Source organism: Myotis daubentonii, chromosome 7 (assembly GCF_963259705.1).
Source record: "Myotis daubentonii chromosome 7, mMyoDau2.1, whole genome shotgun sequence".
Lineage (NCBI taxonomy): Eukaryota > Metazoa > Chordata > Mammalia > Chiroptera > Vespertilionidae > Myotis > Myotis daubentonii.
In genome coordinates this window covers 57,034,233-57,055,803 of record NC_081846.1, presented here as the reverse complement: position 1 = coordinate 57,055,803, position 21,571 = coordinate 57,034,233, and the positions used below count along the sequence as shown (strand labels likewise).

Here is a 21,571-nt window from a genome sequence, read left to right as displayed (position 1 = left end):
CTTTCTCAGGCATCACGGGGACAGGGTTTGATGACCGCAAGGACAAGAACAACCACATCCACCCCACACTGACTGTGCTCCTGGCGCTGCACAGAACCTCCTAGACAGGGCAACACCCCTGCAGACGGACAGCCATCTTCCTGTTCCACAGAGGAGCAAACTGAAGTCAGCAAGGTTGTGGGACTTGTCCGAGGCTGCACACCTGGAGGGCAGTGAGGCTGAGGTTTGGGAATCAAGTGGAGCCCATGCCATGTGCTCCCGTTCTTAAGCCCTCTCTCCTTGCTCCCTGCCTTCTTCGGATGGGCGTCTTCTAGGTGTTGATTGGCAGCTTGAAATTTGCTGAAAAATCAAATGTAAGTGCAAAGGAAGCATTTTGCAAGCATCTAACCTTTGAATTAAGATCTTCACATAAAAATTCTAAGTCACTAGGCAGAGTTTGCACAAATCTTCGGAGTGGTCAGTTTTTTCACGTGCATTTTCTACCGGTTAGTGAAGGAAAAAGCTTAATTTTTCTGGCAGGCTTTTCTTTCTTTATCTTGACTGCCTTTTACGAAAAACTGTGCAAAATGTCTGGGAGATCTTACCTGCAAAAGTATTATGTAGCATTCTAAACTCAAGGGTCTATTTCTGGCACTGTAAACTACAAAAGAAGCCACAAGAATATAACTCTTACTCGGAGGCGGGCAAACAAAGTTTCCTTTTCCCCACATATATTTTGTTTTCTAATGAAACTAACCAAAAAGAGTGTCTCTCTCTCTCTTTTTTAAACTTTTTATTGATTAAGGTATTACAAATGTGTCTTTATCCCCCATTGTCCCCTCATCCCCCCAGTCTTGCCCTCACCCTCAGTTTCTCTCTTTTACATGTTTTCTCTCTAGTTTGTTGTGCTTATTGAAAGCACCTAAAGTTTTACCCTATGTATTCATATTCAAAGGCCTGTTAAAATGTTTAATCAGTTCACATTTCACTTCACCCCATTCCAGTTCATGTTTCTATTAATGTTCAAAAGGCAATATAGTCCCAAACACGGAATTATGTAAATGTTTGAACTAATTTAGTTACAGTAAAACTTTGAAGAGGTCCCATGAGTCAGACCTATCTGCCATAAGCAAAATGGGCAAGACTTGACTGGGTTGGGTTGTAGATGTTTATTTACAACTAGAGGCCTAGGGCAGAAAATCTGTGCACTGGGAGAGCAGGGGGGTCCCTCAGCCCAGCCTGCACCCTCTCGCAGTCCGGGAGCCCTCGGGGGATGTCCGACTGACCTGCTTCCCACAGTCAGACATCCTTAGTGTTGCTGCGGAGGCTTCTGCCTGAGCGGTGCTCCCCCTGCATTGAGCGTCTGCCCCCTGGTGGTCAGTGTGCATCATAGCGACCGGTCGTTCCACAGTTTGGTCAATTTGCATATTAGCCTTTTATTATGTAGGATGGTTTGCTAGATCCCAGGAGACCAGGATAAGCGTGCTCCCAGTGGCGCTTTGAAGATGACCCTCCCACAAACTGGTTCCAGCTGGTCCAGTCACCTCAATGTAGAGAGAGCCTTAATCTGTGTATACCTCCATGTATCCACTATAGTATGGGAATATTATCCTCTGCTTTTTTCTGCTGTACATGGCTGACCAAGTGGGATTACCTACCAGAATAAGTTTAATAAGAGAACTGTGCTCTGGACATTCAAGCTGTGGTTCACTTCTTGAAATCACTCATTTAAAGCCCATAGCCCTACACCAGAGAGGATTGAAAGACTCCTGCATTGAAGTAGAAATCTTCTGGGGGATGTTTAATTTACCCTATAATGTCTCTATTTATTGTTCTTAAGAATGAAGGACTCCCATGTTTGCATTTTTTAAAAAATTTCTTTGGTATTTGTTTTTCTGTTAAGAGCCTTATATTCTTCTGGAAGGGAGGAAAGTGATAAGTTTTCTTTTGTAAATAGGTGGGAAGTGTTAGAATTATAGTAAGGACTTCATAATAAGGATCATCTACTTAAACTTCTACCAAATTCACCTAAGTCCTCCTCAGATATTCATGGCAGTAGACTTCTTTCCTTTAACACACTGAGGGGCAAAGGACATACGAGGCACGCTACCTGACTCCGAATAACATAAACTGCAATGACTGCAAAGCCAGACTCTGCCTTTCTGGAATTTCCATTCTTTGGTCTCATTCTCTCCTCTGGAAAAACATAAAATAAATACAAATAATAATAACTACGCATTATTCTGTACCTACCATGTACCAGGTGCTTATGTCACTTCTAACCAGTATTATTCCCTTTTGAAGGATGCAGAAACTGAGCCTCAGAGGGGTTTAGCATCTTGCTGAAGGTCACAGAGTTCCGGAAGTGTAGAGCTCTTTGACCCCATATAACATTTCCTCACCAAGAAACCTTTCCTGGCCGAAGCCGGTTTGGCTCAGTGGATAGAGCGTCGGCCTGCGGACTGAGGGGTCCCAGGTTCGATTCCGGTCAAGGGCATGTACCTGGGTTGCGGGCATGTCCCCAGTGGGAGATGTGCGGGAGGCAGCTGATCGATGTTTCTCTCTCATCGATGTTTCTGACTCTCTATCTCTCTCCCTTCCTCTCTGTAAAAAATCAATAAAATATATTTTTTTTTTTTAAAAAAAAGAAACCTTTCCTGATCCCACATGACAACCCCTCAGATTTTTGAAGATGCCCCTGAGCTCCGAGTCATTGCTCCTTCAGAAGTGACCTCTCCCAGTTCCCTAGGGCCTCCTGTGACCTGCTCCCTGCTCCACTCTTGTCCACTCTCCTCTGGACAGTCTCTGGTTTGTCAGTGTCCTTTCAATTGAGTGGCACAAAACTCAGCATTTTAAAGTTCACATTTTTAATTGTTGTTTATTTAACAATAACAATTTGCATTAGACTGCGTCTAACATTACAGAATTCTAGTGAGAAGCTTTTTTTAAAAAACATATTTTATTGATTTTTCACAGGGAGGAAGGGAGAGGGATAGAGAGTTAGAAACATCAATGAGAGAGAAACATCGATTGGCTGCCTCCTGCACACCCCCAAACAGTGATGTGCCCACAACCAAGGTACATTCCCTTGACCAGAATCGAACCGGGGACCTCTCAGTCTGCAGGCTGACGGTCTGTCCACTGAGCCAAACCATCTAGGGCTCTATTGAGAAGCTTTTATAATCAATTAAAAAAACCAAGTTGGTGATTCAAAATGACCAAATAGAGTTTATTCCATGAATGCAAGAATGGTTTCACATAAAATATTTATTCATATAATTAATATAATTAACAATAAGCAGAAAAATCATGTCTGTTTATGCTAAAAAGGCATTTGATAAAATTCAATATGTATTTGTAATTTTTAAGTGCAATGAAACAGTACTAGAAGGATATTTCCTTAACATGATGAGATAATATATTTATGAAAATATATGTACTTCTCATGTATATAACCTTCTAAGTACACATTATGCTTAATAGAAAAACACTGAAAGCAATTCTTTAAAAATTAAGGTGACAAAGATGTCCACTGTCACCACTATTAAATATTATTTTGGAGGAACTAATATAATTCTTTTTATGTTTATCATTTTTAAACCTGGAAAACCTAAGAATCAATTTAAAACTATTATAAACAATAAGAGAATTTAATGAGATTTAGATATAAAAATCAATAAGAGTAATATAAGAACAACAGTCTGTTAGAGTTATAACAGAAGACTAAACCTCATTTATAATAGCAACAGCAACAACAAAGATAAAATGCTTAGGGAATAAATCTAATAATAAATGTGTGAGATTATGTGAACAAGTTGCTGAGGGACTCAAAGGAAGATATAAACAATAAAAAAGCATACCATATTTTTAACAGAGAGCTACCAGGAATATAAAGATACAAAGTTTTCCTTTTTAAAAATCTATAAATTTAAAACAAGATCTTTAAATATAATACCAACAGGATTTTTTTTATAGGAAATTAATAAACTGGTTCTAAAGTTCATATGGAAACATAAATAAGAATAGCTAGTAATATTTTACAAAGGAAGTTTAACACAGGAGGACTAACTGTCAGATATTAAAATATAATACAATAATTTAAATAGAGTTATAATGGCATATGAATGGACAGAGAGATTAATGGAACAGAATAGAAGTCCAGAAATAGCCACTGTAATATGTGTGTATGCATGTATACACATGTGTATATATGTATACACATGTATGCATATACACACGTGTGTATATGTATACACATGTAGTGTACATATATGTGCATATATGTATACACATGTAATATAGACACACATATACATGAGTACTTAGTATATGATAAAGATGGCATTTCAAATTAATAGATAAAAGATGGATTTTTAAATATTATTAGGATAATCTAAAAAAATCTATTATGCCTCCACATGACTTACACAAAATACATTATAGAAGGGTCAAGTATTTAAATATACCACCAAAGACTGATTATGCAAAATGAAACCATAAAAGTTCTAGAAGAAAATATGGAATAATATTAATAAAATATCACAGTGGGGAATTCCTTAATGATACAAAACCCATAAGAGGTTGACAAAAACAGAAAATTGCTGACTGCAAAAACATCAACAAAAAGGCAGTAACTGGAAAAATATTTTATATTTGTGATACATCTCATAGATAAATAGCTCCTATCCTAAATAATAAAAGCGTAATATGTCTGGTTGTCTGGTCATCCGTTCAAACAATCTAAGCGTAATATGCTAATGATATGCTAAGGCCACTCAACCGCTCACTATGACATGCACTGACTAGCAGGGGGCAGATGCTCCGACCGGTAGGTTAGCTTGCTGCTGGGCTCCGGCGGATCAGGACTGAGCGAGAGGGGCCAGACATTCTCTGGAGCCCTCCCGTGGTCCCTCCCTAGCTGTCCAACCTCCCGTGTTCCTCCCCGGCCCCAATTTTGCACCAGTGGGGTCCCTCAATCTGGCCTGCGCCCTCTGGCAATCCAGGACCCCTCGGGGGATGTTGGAGAGAGCTGGTTTCAGCCCGATCCCGCAGCCAGGCCAAGGGACCCCACTAGTGCACAAATTTGTGCACCGGGCCTCTAGTGAATCAATAAAAGCATTAGAAAAAAGAATTTTAACAGTTCATAAAAAGAAAATATAAATGGCTTTTAATCACAGAAACAAATTCAACCTTTAATAAAATATAAGAAATGCAAATAAAACAATGAGATACCATTTTTAAAAAAACTTATTGATTGACAAAATCAAATGTTTTCTAGCTCACATGGTTGCAAGGGATTTGGGGAGATAATTGCTAACATTATGACTGGTGAGACTGTAAACTGGTGCAAGTGAAGGGCAATTTGGCAAGATTTAACCAAATTCCAAATGTAAATTCTTGAGCACTAACAAGATCACTTGTAGGAATTTATCCCATGGATATACTTGCACTTGTGCAAAATTCTGTATATATGAAAGAATATTCATTGCAGCATTGTTTGTAATAGCAATGGATTAGAAACATCTGAAATGTCTTAACATTTGGGCATTGGCTAAGTAAACACAGAATGTTCATATAATGAAATGTTAAAGATGCTAAAAAGAAAGGTACATTTTTATATGTGTATTGAAATAGAACTTATCCCAAAACATGTAATTGAAGAAATATATAAACAGATAAGGTACAGACCAATGTGTATCTTATGCTACCATCTATACTAATAAAAGCCTAGGTGGCCCTCGTGCCCTCATGTCATCACAAGATGGCAGCCATGAGATGGCCACCCCCATGCCATCACAAGATGGCTGCCACAGGATGGCCACCCCCACATTGTCACAAGATGGCAGGCAGGGAAGGGCAGTTGGGGGCCATCAGGCCAGCAGGGGAGGGCAATTGGGGACCATCAGGCCAGCAGGGGAGGGCAGTTGGGGCCATCGGGCCAGCAGGGAAGCAGTTATGGAGTGGTCAGGCTGGCAGGCAGAAGCGGTTAGGGGCAATCAGGCAGGCAGGCGGGCAAGTGGTTAGGAGCCAGCAGTCCTGGATTATGAGTTGGACATCCCCCAAGGGGTCCCAGATTGGAGAGGGTGCAGGCTGGGTTGAGGGACAGCCTCTCCCCCCCCTCCCCCCCCCAGTGCACAAATTTTGTGCACTGGGCCTCTAGTTTAAAAAATAATAGCATGTAAGTAGACATATAGAATACTTATGGATGAATACATGACACTTATAACATAGCAGCATCTAGGGAGATGAACCAGGGGGCTGGGAAATAATGGTAGGTGGGAGACTGCAGACCTTTTCATGCTTTTTGAATTGTGTGCTTTATGTATGTATTAGAATCAAAACAATAAATTAAGTAATCATTTTAAAAGAGCAACAGACTAAGTCAGTTCACAAAGGCATGGAGAAACAATTTTCCTTATTTTTCACTTTATTGGAGCTAGTTTTAGAAAACTGTCCATTTGACATTCCCATAAAAAGAATTAATAGGTGCAAACGAATCAATGTCCATTTAGCTTTTTCTCATTTGAGCTTGTCAGGTTTCAGATGTGCAAATTTCCTGGGAACAGAAAAAGTATTTGCTTTGACTTGCATTCTGAAATGGGTCATTCCTTTAAAAAGTTGATTTCATCTGACATTGCTAAATACTTGAACTGCTGTTAGGTCATCTGTAGCCTGATTAACACTAATTGATCTATTGAATGGCAGGATTACTAATGCATTTTAGTTGCTCACTACAATATCTGAGCTTGGCCAACATCCCAGGTTCGGGGTCTGAGATGAAAGGTGGGTATATGGTGGGATCAGAAGCATCTCTGTTGAATTAAATGCCTGTTATCGCCACCGCCCTCACTTTTGGCTCAGTCTCAGAATCTGACTTCTGAAAGCTTTGGTTGAAAAAACAAAATGCAAGCCTTGCACAAACTTTAATCTTGTGGGAGAATAGGAGGGTCACATTGTAATTGTCAATTGCTATCATGAAGAGTGTAATTGGTTTGATAACAAGAAAAAATGTTTTTCAGTGAAATGCCTAAGGGAGTATGTTGTTATTCATCTCCCCAAATGGAAGATGTACCTGCTGCTTTGAAAGCTCAGTTCCCCTCCCTGAACATAAACAAGCAGACCTCAGCACTTCTTCTCCCCACCTTGTTTGCACGAAACATCTTTTTTCTTATCTTTATGCAGTTTCAGGATAACTTTTTTATTGCGTTGTTTTAGATGAAAGTTTAGATCTTTAAAAAATAAGTTCTAACCTGGCTGGTATGGCTCAGTGATTGAGCATCGACCTGTGAACCAGGAGATCACGGTTTGATTCAGGTCAGGACACATACCAGGGTTTAGTGCTCAATCCCCAGTAGGGGGCGTGCAGGAGGCAGCCAATCAATGATTCTCTTCCATCATTTATGTTTCTATCTCTCCCTCTCTCTTCCTCTGAAATCAATAAAAATATTTTTTAAATAAACTAAAAAATAAGTTCTAAATTTTTTTTCAAATCTAAATGCATACCTTGAATAACAAAGCATGCCTTCTCTTGCTGTTCTAACCCTCACTCCCATATTGATGCTTATTTATTTATAGTAAAAGCTGGAGGGAAGCGAATTTCAAAAAAACAAGAAATTGGCGTCTTGGAGAGACACACCAAAAAAACAGGATCTGAGAAAACAAGGTAGGGAACTGCTTGATTTCCTTTCCTGTGTCACCTCGAGGAGTTTTCAGTGACTTCTTCCAGAAGTCAGAGGCCTCCCAGTCCCCCTAGGCTTTTGCTAAGCAGGGTTACAGACAGCTGCTAAGGTGGGGCGTGGTGGGGGTCAGGATCCGTGGTGATGCAGACTGGAGGTGAAAGGTGGCTACCTTCTGGAGAACTCTTTCTGGGCCCCCATCACTAACCCCACCCATTCATTCTGCTAGCTAAGTCCAGCCCAGCTGTCTTGTACTTAAGTGACACAATCCTAAATGCATTCAACCCTGGCACACATCCCTTTATCCGATTTTCACATTAGCCTTTAAAATAGTGTCCCTAGGCTGCCCTATTTTCATAGTATGCCTTCTGCTGAAGCAAATCTCCTGAATTAAAAATAAATGCTTTTTAGTTGTTGTTTTGAATTCATCACTCAATTATTTAGAAACTATTAATGGCTACTATATTTGGCATAGCAGGAGGGCCTATAGATACTGAGGCTGGTTTCTCCCTGCCCCTCCCACCATAACCTTGACACACTGCACTGTTCCCAGAGCTAAGCAGAAAGCTGTGGCTGGAGCAGACACACAAATGGCCCAGTCACTCTGTGCCTTAGTTAAGGAAAACATGTGGAACTGGCTTCTCCAAGAAGTGTAATGACGGTGCTTCAGAGACTATTTCAAGGTGGTTTGCATAGATAAGTTGGTGAGTATTTGAAAGGAGTTGATTAGATGCTCAGGGTACCTCCTTAAGAGTTAAAATGGCAACAGTCTCAGAAGGAGAATACGGAGGGAAACGGACTATGGACTTTCTCTGCCTCTTTCATATAACACATGTTTTTGATCACTTTTAAAGTTTTCTTTCTGATTTCTGTGGAGGAGATGGTTTGGGGATCGTTTCTACATTAAAATAAAATACTCACTAGCCCCTTTAGCAGTGTTTGCTTCTCCCGATACCAGAAAATAACCATCACATAAGGAAAGCGACGCTGTGAGTCCTCTCTAGTGACCCAGCTTGGAGGCCAGCTCCTAGAATAGAGAGAGTACTCTGTGAACAACACATGGTTATTGAATCGCAAGTTGATTGATTTGGAAAATGTGCTGTTACTAAGACCTGACTTAAACACAAGCCCTGTTTATATAACACACCTGGGCCAGGGGCTCAGCAACTAGAGTCATAGCTTGGAAATGACCTTCTAGTTGGCAGCCAGTGGGCAAGTCCTATTTCTCTGCACCTCAGAACAAGGGGACTTACTGTTAATTCCAGCTGAACAGTGAAGGAAGAGTAGTTGGCTAGAGAGTAATAAAGTGGTGATTGGACCCCTCTTTTAAAAATGCAGGGTGTTTTGTTTTGTTTTTTTATAATAGTCATTAAAAGATGGGAATTGGACTACTACAGAACTTAAACAGCAAGAAATCAACCTCTCTCCCTATTTGTCAGAGATAGATATGTGTAGGTAGGGCCTAAAGCTTATAGAACTTGGGTGCCATTTTTAAAGGATAATAAAGGAAGTTACCAACCTGAAATGGCCAGGGCCCTCCCTGTGCAGGGAGTGGCGGTGCAGCCGCAGTTTCACCAACTCCACCATCCGTTCGCCCCCGCCCTCACCTCTGCTCCAGGAACGTGTGCACGGGATGGGAGTGCCTCGTCTTCATGGACAAACAGTCCCCTTACAGCTTCTTGGAGAATAGTTTTTGAAAAAGTAGACCCTGGAAAATAACTTTCTAGGCATCATCAATCTATGTCTGTTTCCTAATACCGTGCACCAACCAACACAAACCACCCAGAAAAAGAAACGATGTCGAGCGCAGAGTTTCCATCAAGAAATTGTACTGCAGGCTCGTCCCTGATTGAAACCCTCCTACAAAATAACTTGACCTCGGAGGAAGCCAGACACAATAGAGCGTATGCCTTATCATTCATGTTGTGAAGTTCACAAGCCGTCAAGACGAATCCATGGGGCTATAAGTCAGGGTAGTGGTTATCTTTAGGGGCAGCTGGTTAGACTAGTGTGTTAAGTATCTGAATATGTGCTAAGCCGTGTACTGATAATAGGTGCACGTTTCTGCGTATGTCATATACTCCAGTGAAAAGTTCAAAAGCGAAAGTAATAATAAGTTGGCCTATAAGGCTTGACACGTGGGAGGCAGGACTGTTTGTCTTTCAGACGTAGCCAAGCAGAGTGACACTTAAAAGCCAAGTAGACCCGCTTGTGTATAAAGCATTGAGCCTCTTCAGTGGGAAAGTTTTCAGGTCCTCTATGAAGTTTCTTTTCATCTTTTCAGTGCTATTGTGAATGTTGCCAAAATACAGACGATGGATGCCCTGAATGACACACTGGAGAAGGTGAGCGGTGGGTGAGATGCATCATGGGATACTCCCAGACATTACTCCCCCAACCATCAGGCTGCGTGGGTAAATGAGCCCGTGACCGCTGAGGTGTTTTCCAGCTCGGAGGATCAATGTCCTTTTGAAAGAATCTGCTCTCGGTCCCAAGAACACAGAGAGGTCTTGGTGAGAAAAATTGTTTCTCCCAAATTTCTAGTGTCCATTCAATAAATCATCTCAAAAATAAGATAGAAAAGAAAGCACGAATCATGACACCAAATTGGCAGGACTTCACTTTGCCATCCCAAATATTTCTCAGACACATTGGCATGGTTTTATGAAAAGGCAGCCTGTGTATTGGGAATCCTACAGTTTTGCCCTTGCTCCCAACCACTGCATTCCGGTAAGGCAGTATTTGACTGGAGGCGAGTGCGGGTGGTGGAGGGTTGCACAGTTTCTGGCCGGAGGAAGGCTGGGCGCTGGCTGGCTTTGTCCAGAAAAGTCTGTTCAAATAGGGGGTTGACCACTGCTGTTGTTATTTCTATATCATGAATTTCTTCTAAGTAGCTCAACAAACTAAGAAAACTTACCAGAAAGATGGTGGTTTGGTTTTATATTCAAGAGTTTTCAACTACGTAGGTGAGCTGAGTGAGAGTCTTTCTTATTTCTGGAGGACAGATGCATTGCATGTAAGGCAAGAAAGAGCCACTCTTTCAGCTGCCCCCATGTTTGTTAAGGGACAGGACTGGGCATCCTTTATAGAAGGAAGACTTGTCATTACTGCCAACATTAGGGACTTGAAAAAGATGAGCGCAGAAACTGTGCTAGGCCTCTGACTCCCCATCTGGCACTAGCTCTTCCACTTACCAGCTGTATGACCTTGAGCGGGTTACTTATCCGGTGCCTCCGATTTCTTGTTTGTAAAATGGAGATAAGAAAGAAAACACACTTCACAGTTTCATTGTGTGGAATAAATGAGTTCACACAGGTTAGCTCTTAGAGCGGTGCCTGGCACAGTCACCTGTTTGTACTCTGCTCCGGGGAGTAGCACGGTTTCATGGCAGAGATAACAAGGTACATCTGAAGTCCCTGGGATGTTATGAGGCAGAGAATACAAGACAAGATCTCGATTATACAGTACACGATAGCTACAGAGCCTTCTCATGTGGGGGGCTTGGTTCTCCCATAAAACAGATTTGAGGTGAGGTGGTAAGTGCCTCTGCCTTGCTGGCTTTACAGGAAGGGCAGGGGTGGAAGATGCCCTGCCAGGGCAACACCAGCTGCCCGCTCCTGCGTCTCACCTTCCCTTGCCCCTGCCCACTAAACGCCTCTTGGGGGCAAGAGGATGCCACAGTTGTTGGTGAAACCGGATGGCACGTTCCTCGAGAATATATGTTGACCCAGAATGAAATGTTTAAGGACAGTGGTCAGTAAAGGTTTACGCTGTGTGTAAGTATGATGCAAGGGTTCATATTGGTTTTTTTATAGACCTATATGCATATGTTTGTGACATAGAAGGGTTCTTCCACTTTCAGTTAAAATACCAATTCTCTATTCCAAAGATAAAAAGGAGAGTCAAGTAACAACAACAGTGATAATTGTGTTTGGAAAAATAAGACAATAGCGAGATGGTGTACTGTTAGAAATATGTTTAACAGCAACTATCCATGTAAAAAGAAAAACTTTAACACGTAGCTCAGTGTTTACTGGGGTGGGAATGTGGTCAACACTGTATAGATTACTGGCTAAAACAGGCTCTGGCATCGGACATCAGATGTCTGGGTCTTACGCCAGCTCTGTCACTCACTAGCTGTGTGTCCTTGGGCAAGTTTCTTCACTTTCTGTGCCTCTATTTCCTCATCTGTAAATGGGAATGTGATTAATAGTATCCACATCAAAGTGATATTGTGAGAATACAAGGACGTTATATAACCCGTGCAAAGTATTGAGCACAGGGCCAGACATACCCAGCCCTCAGTATTAGCTTCTAGGCCCAGGCAGATATCTTACAGGGCGCCATTTGGATTCCTGGGCAAAGCATAAGAGGCCAGAAAATCAAGTCCCAAGATTGCCATAGTGACTGTCTTGAATATGGGAGTTAGTGGGATCCACATATTTCCTTACAGCTAAGAAAAATCCTCCCTGAATCCATAATTCAACATGACGTGTAATAGGATTTCATAATAAAGGTCAACTGGGGTAAAAAGACCAATGCCTTTTAAAAGATAGATCTGCTGCAATCAGAGGTTGTCAGGAGCTTTGGTGAGAGGAGGGGTTGACCACAAAGAGATAGGAAGGAGTTTCTTTGAGGTGGGGGAGTGATGGAATGGTTCTATATTTTGAGTGTGATGATAGTCACAGACTGTATGTACTTATAAAACTGTGCACTGAAAGGAGTATATTTTACTATAGAAAAATTCTGCCTTGATTTTTTTTTGTTAGTCCTCACATGAGGATATTTTTCCATTGATTTTTAGAGAGAGTTGAAGGAGAGAGGGAATGAGGGGGGAGAGAGAAAGAGAGAGAGCAACATTGATGTGAAAGAGGCACATTGATTGGTTGCATCCCACACATGCCCTGTCCAGGGCTGGGGATCAAACATGAAACCCAGATAAGTGCCCTTGACCGGAAATCAAACCCATGACCCTTCAGTGCATGGGCCAATATTCTAACTACTGAGTTAAACTGGCCAGGGCTATACCTTAATTTTTAAAAAATAAATATGAATAAACTATATGCCTTATACCAAAAAATTAAAGAACATAAAAACATAGAGATAAAGATATTGGCATCTGCTGATAAATTTTCACCTGTATTACAATGATCCCTTCTGCAAAATATATTGTCGCAAAGTCCTAACAATATGCAATTGGTCAGAAGAAATACCTGCATTTATTTACATTCATTCATGCCCTCTGCTACAATTCTGTCTAGTTCCAAGAACCCATGTTAATTCTCAGATCAGTTTAAGAACTTAGAGTTTAAGGCTGTAAAAGTATAGCCTGACTCATAGGATCTCAACAACCATTCAATCATGGCAGGACATTTCTTTCCATGTGCTATTTATCTCAGGATCCCTACTTCAAAACCAACCGAGGGTTTAAGATTTGGGAGATTGAAAAACCGTACAAATCTAAGTGGAATTTCCCCTCCCACTATTTTCCCCACTCCTCCCTTCACACAGACCTCTGTCCCCACTACCTCTCCCCTTCCCTCCCCACCTCTCCAGCCCTGGATAATAACCGAATTCCTGTTGCCCAGTGACAGACCACATAACATGGTATTCCTGGCAGAAGAAGGAGTTATATAAGCTTGAAAACTCTAGGCTAAAAAGCAGGGAGACCTGGTCTTAGACCAAATTCCACCTACTCCTTAGAGATTGTTTAACCTTTTAGAAGTCCCATAGCTGCTCTGAGATTTATGTTTGCTCATTTACTTAATTTTTTTTTTAAAGGCAGGGATTGAGAGAGAATGGTACTGCCAAGTGTATTCCTTCTCTGGATGGTTATGGAAGTTAAACTTGGCATTAGTTGTGAAGCTTCTCAGCATGAAAGTATCCAGTTAAAACATCAGAACAGGGTTGCGTTATGGTGTGGAGGGGGTGGAACGTTGAAGCCCCGTTAAAGTTGGGGCCACTTTTCAAGTTGCCAGATGCATCATCCACACCGAAGTGAGTGAGATGGATGTGCAATGGGGTCCTGGGGGAGAGGAGACGATCAAAGGCATCTGCAGACCTAGAAAGGCTTCTCTGTTCCGTGGGTGAACATCGCCGTAGGAGTAGCCTTGAATTTCATTGACTCAAACCGAATGTTTTGTTTTAAGCACTTTACTTAACGGGGTGTGGAAATCTAAGTCCCGCGTTGGAAGTTAACAACCGGGAAAGATGAATGGAAGAGCGGCCCGTCTGCAATACTACCCACCTTCAGGCTCTAAAATAAAACCTGCCTCTGACTTCCCTGCATCTGGAATTTCTTCCACAGCTCCCATCCTACAGGCTCCTAACAGACTTCTTTTGCTTTTTCTCTGAAACCAAAAATGTAGGTTCTGAGGTCACAGCTACCCAAGATGAAGGTAAATTCTCAATGTGGGTGTTTCTACTGATCTGCTGTTTAAGTTCAGTGTGTGGGCCCTTATGTGATGGAGCCACGGCAGGACAGAGTCCTCACACCTATGCCAGCCTTGAATTCTCGCTCTTGTGGGGTTATCCTAGATTCTCTTACCCTCATGAATCAGACAGGAAACACCTTTCATTCCACAAACCCGGTCAGTTTACAGAGATGAATGATGAAGAATCCCAAGCTTCCCTACGTGAAGATGCCAGACTGAAGTCACAGCGAGCTGTAGGCTGCACTCTGTGAAGCTATCCCTACTTATTTCTAGTTCAGACTTGAAAATAAAATCTTTCTATCTCCACTGATATAGAACCTAAACCTCAGAATTAGGACATTGAAGGGTTGACTGTTTTATTTAGTTTCCATTCTAGTGGAAGACTCTTTATAGATGCTGAACCCACAACCCCCCAAGTCCTTCTACATTAGGATGTGCCTGATGGAGCGGTGGGTATCAGGGACAGCGAACTTGACTCTCTTGTTGTATTTACAGGGTGTGGCAAAAGTAGAGTTACAGTTGTTCATATGGAAAAATAATACAATAATTAATAAATAACAATACAAAAATAAACTGGTTCATGTACTCACAACTGTGAACCTACTTTTGCCCCACCCTGTATAAGAGGTGCTAGAAAAGCTATACTGCCCCCCCCTCCCAAAACCTGTACATTTGTAATTTAATAATTACGGGCAGTTTCACTAAGACTATTATCTTTGCTTGAATTAATTTCCACTTCCTTCTCAATCCTATTGATTTTTTTTACTCCTAAACTTTCCCAAACCAGATATAGGTGGCCAGTGAGCTCCAGAGGCAGTCTCTCCCTCATTCTGACATGGGGAGTCCCCCTCCTGAGTCCAGTTTAGCAGAGCTTTTAGAACCTCAGTTAAACGCCTTGGTTAAAATGTGACCCCTAACCCTGTGCATTACTGATAAGAATGGAAAATGGTGCCATCCCCATCCACTATGGACAATGGTTGTTGCTAGCAGCTAGGGAAGGAAGGAATGAGGATTTATTGCTCAAGGAGTACATAGTTTCAGTTTGGTATAATGACAATTTCTGGAGTTGGATGTAGTGACGGTTGCACAACAATGTACTAGTAAATGTATTTAGTGCTACTAAACTATACACTTAAAAATGGTCAGAATTTTATGTTAGGTGTATTTTACATAGAAAAATGTAAGCCCTAAATTGTGGAAATAACCCTGGAGCTGAATTAGTGCCACATTAAGCAATAAGTGTGTTCCAGCAAACTCTCCCCCTTTCCCACCTCCACCCATCATCACTCTCGCGCCTTAAAAACAACAATCAACATTGTGGCTTCCTCTCCTCAGTCTCAACTTGTCATCGTGGGCCACCTCACCTTGGCTAATTGCCCAGGTTTCTGTTATATCATAATTACTTGTTCATTTCCTTTCTCACCACCCCCCACCCCTTTACCGTACATTTACATTTGACTTGAAGTAACTTGCCAGGTTGTTCTTCCTACCTGTAATCTCTTGAATGTGATTTAGCACTAACCTGAAATAATCCATCTGTTTTAGTTGACACTAAAGACATACAATCTGGAAGAAAATTACTGACGTCAGTGACCTCTTAAGTTTCCTTCTGGTTCTAATGTTTAAAGAAAAACAAAGCAAAGCACTCTGCCTTTACCACCCTATAAAATGCATGTCATGTGGCTTGATGATAACAGGTCTGACCAAAATAAACTCTTCAGTGCTTTTTAAAAAAGATTTTTCTTCCTTTCTGCTAGAATGCCAGCATAAACCATCCTTGGGTTTAATTATTGTAAAAGAAAATTATTAGAAAAATACTGATAGGCAAAATAAAGAAAAAGACTAGGAATTGCCCATAATTCTACCCCTCAGAGATAACCATTGTTAACACTTCAGGTTATATTCCTCCAGTGTGTTTAATTTTTTAAGACCAAGAATAAAGGACTTTCTAGTGTCAATTTTCACATGAAAGGGAATGCTGTGTGCCTAGAGCTCAGGGACATTTGAGAAGAGATACAAGGCACCTATGTTTTCCTGGCTTAGGAGAGTCCAAACAAACCATAAACAATGTGATGCTTGGGGTCATGAACAGTTTATCTCCCCTTTTAGTTAATTTGAGTGTCAAGGCAGGGGCATCTCCGTTCAGTGGTGATTAAGTTAAATTCCTAGTGAGCTGAGGAATCCCCTTTTTTGCTTGCTAGGGAAGGTATCCTTAGGTGCCTTTATGTTTGTATCAATGGCTTGAAAACAAAGAACCAGAGTAGACCCAAGAGGTCACTGGGTTCGAATTCCCCTCCTAGGAAAATTATGTCTGAAGTCCTTGCCGCATTGTGCATCCTTTTGATTTTAAGCCATCCTTAATGTAAATTTCATAAGGTATTTCAGTTCCATATGAAATTTATCTTATTGTCAAATAGTCTCAGTCTGTGTTAACTTAAATCTACTTAACCCTGTTTCCTCATACATGTCTTCTGTAGGGGTGACTAATGAGAACTTTTGGTACCTGAAGCTAGTAAGCCATTCCTCAGCTTTCTTTTCTTTCTCAGGCTGTTTAGATTGAACCATATGAAACAGGCAATATTACACCTTTTTTTTTTTACCTATTAAAATAGAGGTTTTACATGTTTCAATCTAATAAATAATCCTAACTCTAACTTCTTAGAGATGTTCTCTATTTCTGATCTTTTGACAACTGAGTGGTTCTTTCCCTTCAGGACTTTCTCAAATGTTCCCATAGCCTTCTTAGAATATAGTGATTCATATATGCATACGGGTGCCAAAATAATTGCTAATATTAGAAGACTGATGCAGAAGTAATGAGCCATTTCTACTTGTAAAAATATCACTTCAAAACACAGACATATGTATTATGTATATTATTTTAATATACTATCTGTTATAGTTTTACAAATTAGAGATAAACAAATGAGGGAAACCCCAAGTGAACACACTATGGACCCAGAGCTGGAAGTGGTATGGAAAAAAAGCAATACTGTCAAAGAAGTAAACAAAATTGTGAAATTTCCATGACCAACTGTATTGCTTTCTACTACTTTAATACTTCATGGTCAAAAAGATCCAATATGCTTATTTTTTTCTTTCCTTCTCACATTTAGCTCAGCCATAAATTTCCAGCAATAGTGCACATGGCACATCAAAAACCCAGACCTGCTCTGGAGAAGGTCACTCCAATGAGAAGGATCTACATTATTCAACAGCCTCGAAAATGTTAGGGTGGGACGTAAAACACAGCCATCTGCCCAACTGCCTCCAACGTCTGACAGCTTAGCACAAGGACCAAAGCTTCCCTTAGGCTTGGTGCACTTGCTTAGTAAATGAAACAGCCTTTGTATCTTCTCTTTGGATGTTAGATAATAAAGCATCCAAAATTGTGAATGCAATGCATTCTTGGGCCTCATTTTGGTCCAGGACAAGATCGCATTGATACTTACAGAAGAATTCTGATGAGTAAGTGGAGAATCCAGAAGACTTGACTCTTCCACTCTACCTCCTTGGACAAGCTCTCCTCTCCTTGATGCTGACTCTGAGCAGTTCCACCCACAATGAGTTCCCTAAGGCAAAGGCTGAAGAAGTGTACACTGAGCTTTGCGAAGACCAATATTCTGTGCAAACATCAGGAGTTATTCTTCTCCGTGTGTTTGTCTCAAGATGCTCAAGGTTTCACTTGAGGTGAAATGTCTTTCTATTCCACACATAAATACATGGGTTAGTGGGGGTGGGGGGGATGAAAAAATAAGTTTATTACAAACATATTCTCTTCTGTGAAGCAATCAAGGGTGGGAAGTTGAACTATAGTTTCAATAGGAGATTTGATCAGGGTCTCCCAGAAGGTTCATGCTCTAAAAACAAATGGATTATGATGCTGCAGGGTATTGTGGTTGCGGTATAGAAGTTGATTTTAATTGGAGGTGGGGGTAAGAGGGAAAGTATTGCCACAGCAAAACCCACTGTAGCTCTCCTAACTTCCACAACACACACACACACACACACACACACACACACACATACACACACACACACACAGAACTCCATATATTTACATCAAATAGCCAAGGGCATCTCAAGGGTTTCTACAAAGATTAGCTGCCACTCACAATCCCACCATTCTAAACCTCAAATTAATACTGCTATCCATGATTCAGCACTTCTCTTTACCCAAGGACAGGGTCAGCACTCTAGTCCATTATTTTACAGGTTGACAACCCTTGGAGTATGACCTGGTGCCAAGCATGTTTCTGATTTCTGGAAATCCAAAGCACTGGCTAAGGCCCAATGGTCGTAATGATGCGCCTCACCTCCTCCCCTGTGTTGTTTGGATCTTTTTCAGGAGTAAGAGAGTCGTTTGAGACAATATCAAGCCTCAGTCAGTGCCAGCATGAATCAATAAGACAGTCCTAACCACCTCCCACTTTTGCTTATCTCAGTTCCCAGTCTTCTGGGACTGTGGTCAGGAATATTCCAGAATGGTAAGTGTTGCAAGGCAAATACCAGTAAATGCAAAGAAGTTCAAAGTCAGCCACCACTTCCCCACAGTAGCAAAGTATGAGCCTGATGGTGGATGCTAGCTGAACCACTGAACTGAGATTAGGAGACTGGGGTTCAGCTTCTGCCCCTTCCTAGGTTGTCAACCTTAAGCAAGCCACTCTACCTTTCTCATCCCTGTCAAACAAGCATAACAACATCTGACCTCCAGTTTAACCTTCCAGTGGCATACTGAGAAGACAAGAAGACTACTCTTTAAATGGCTTACTGGGATTTGCAATAAGCCATTTAAAGAGTAGTGAGAGCAAGGTGGTACCAGGACGGCTGCTCTACAAGCTGACAGAACTATAGTAGTAGAACTATAAGAGATAGTATAAGCTGAGCCTAGAATAGGAAATTCAAGGGAAAGCTAAAGATTTGGCTAGGCAGAAGCAGGAAGGAAACTGGGGAGGAATATAAGGGGAATGGAAAGCAAAGGTGGCAGCACTGCTTCATTCCACTTTCCTAAGGGTAAGATTAGGCCAACCACCCAAAGGAAGTAAAAAGAGAAGAAAGCACCATTCCCTCTGTCAGAGATGGAAGATGTATTGTAGGGGAAGAGAGGCTGCTTGAAGAGAGCCTATGCAGTGGGGACCCCAGCATTAATTGAGGTCCACAATTGTAGTCACTTAAATCACCAAATCATGGACAGTAAGAAGTTGAGTGTGAATCTATATGAATAGAAACTGGAATTATCTTGGAGAATTTATCAGAAGAAAAAGGAATAGGCTAATAAGAGAACTTTCTGGTAACATGACTGCATATATAGAAAGCCAAAGGGGCCATTCCCTCTCTCTCCTGAGGAATAAGCCCTGCATGTGCCATGGCTCCACCCAATGAGAAGCCCCCTACGATGTGTTCACAGGCCCAGAAACGCCATGGCATTGGGAGAGGGGATGTCAGTAGGGATGTGGCTACAGATTCACTGGCAAATCTTCTTCTTCAGCTCATTTCATTTCAGTTTGAGAGACTATGCTAGGCACTGGGACACGAAGAGGAGTAAGACACTGTTCCTCCCCACCAGGAGCTCTTAGACTAAAGGGAAGTAGGCATGACAACAAATCAATACAGGAGAAAGTTTAGGAATGACTTGGTGGGTGGGTGGGTGGGGAACATGCTGGGGAAGAGGGTCATGAAACCACCCAAGGTTCATGTAGAATCCAAAAAAAAGGTGTTGGCCATAGCAATCAATAACCCACATGCAGCTCTGAATAAACATATTTTAATTAAGCTTTTAATGGAAATTTTAAAACATACACAACAGTTGACTGAAAAGTATACTGAACCTTGAGGTGCCCATCACAGAGCTTCAAGAATGTGGACAATCTTGTTATATCTATGGTGTCTAGCCTCCCACTTCCTCTTTCTTGTTCCTCTCCCCTCTGGATTACTTGAGAGCAAATACCAAACATCATAGAAACACTTCAGTATGAGAGCTCCAAGAGATAAGCACTTCTGTGTGCACATTCTATCTCTATCTTTCAGTCTCTTTCTCTCTCTCTAAACTGAATTTTATAAATATTGTGGAGAAAAAGGGAGTGCTTATGTAAACCATCCAAGAATCTTTCACCATAAATGGGAACTGGCATTGCTATGCTAGCCACAAGAGCCAGAAAACAAAACAACACAACTCGCTCTCTCCTCTCTCTCTCTCTCTCTCTCACACACACACACACACACACACACACACACACAGCTGAGCCAGTAACACCCACAGATGACTGCTGGGAAATTTGAGAAAGCAGGGGAGCTAGAAAATAAAGATGGCTCTCAGGTTGAATGAAAGAAAAAGTAAACAAAGTTATTGGAAGTAAACAAGAGGTACAGGAAGAATACGTTAGAGAAAACCAGCTTTTGCTGAGAAAACAGATATAGAGAATATTTAAAAATAGTTATCAAACCACTCAGAAAAAAAAGTGGGGTAAATAGGAACAAAAAGATAAATTAATGGCAGGAAAAAATAAAATTGATTTATTCAATTTATTCAACAAACATTTATCAGGTTCCTCCTGTGTGATGGGTTTTCTTTAGAAACCCAAGACCAAGGAGGATAGGGCTGGCATTTGGTACATATTATGTTTTAATCTGAATGTCTACATGTCAGCTAGATTTACCATCCCTTTCAAATAGGTAAGATAAGCTCAAACCACCATCCTCCCCTAGTGGATGTTCAAAGGGCTCCTACAATCTCTGTGAATCTCCAAGGGGGTTACATTGTCATGATCACCTCTGATTTTCAACAAATTCATTCATTAATTGTTGTCCCTATGTCCCACCATCCTGATCTGTAGTTAAGATTCAGCCCTTTTCCATGATTTCCCCAAATGTCTACTCCACAGATTTTAGTAGAGAGTTTAAACTTACAATAGAATATTAGATATCCTTGTTTTTATATGTATGTCCTTATTCCATTACTTCCCATTCCCCCCAAACCAGGATTGTGCGCATCCCTGGCCACCACTCCTCTATTCCTCACACCATCTTGTTGGATGCTTTCCTCCTCCCACTCTCCCCTCCTCACTTTTCTCCACTCCTCTTCCTCCTAATATCTGTTCAATTCCAAATCAACAATTAGTATTTCTGGAGTTGTCTTGACTCCCAGAAAACCACATCTTCAGGGAGTCACCTTACCCCAAAATAGTCTCCCTGCATCTAACAAGTCAAACTTCAGCTGTCAGGATGTCAACATTTTCACCCAAATAGGAAAGTATGCATGAATGATTAGTTGACTAATTTAAAAGAGAAAAGTGACAGAGAACCCAAACCAAGAAAAATGAGGAGCCAACGGAAAAAAGAGAACTTTAGCTTAGCCAGCATGGCTCAGTGATTGAGTGTCGACCTATGAACCAGAAGTCACGGTTCATTCCTGGCCAGGGAACATAACCAGGTTGCCAGCTCGATCTCCAGAGTGGGGCGGGCAGAAGGCAGCCAATCAATGCT

The 21,571-nt window shown here is 41.3% G+C and overlaps 1 protein-coding gene across 2 annotated transcripts in view; it reads left to right on the top strand.

Annotated features, from left to right (window-relative positions):
* The window catches only part of DAPL1 (death associated protein like 1), a 57,487-nt gene extending 39,997 nt beyond the window's left edge, over positions 1 to 17,490 (top strand). For both annotated transcript variants that reach the window (XM_059704366.1, XM_059704367.1), the window contains exons 2-4: positions 7,555 to 7,642; positions 9,940 to 10,000; positions 17,206 to 17,490. In XM_059704366.1, coding sequence (XP_059560349.1) covers positions 7,555 to 7,642; positions 9,940 to 10,000; positions 17,206 to 17,322 — 266 coding nt within the window. In that variant the 3' untranslated portion in view covers positions 17,323 to 17,490. The remainder of the gene's footprint in view (positions 1 to 7,554; positions 7,643 to 9,939; positions 10,001 to 17,205) is intronic.
* The last annotated feature ends 4,081 nt before the right edge of the window (positions 17,491 to 21,571 follow it).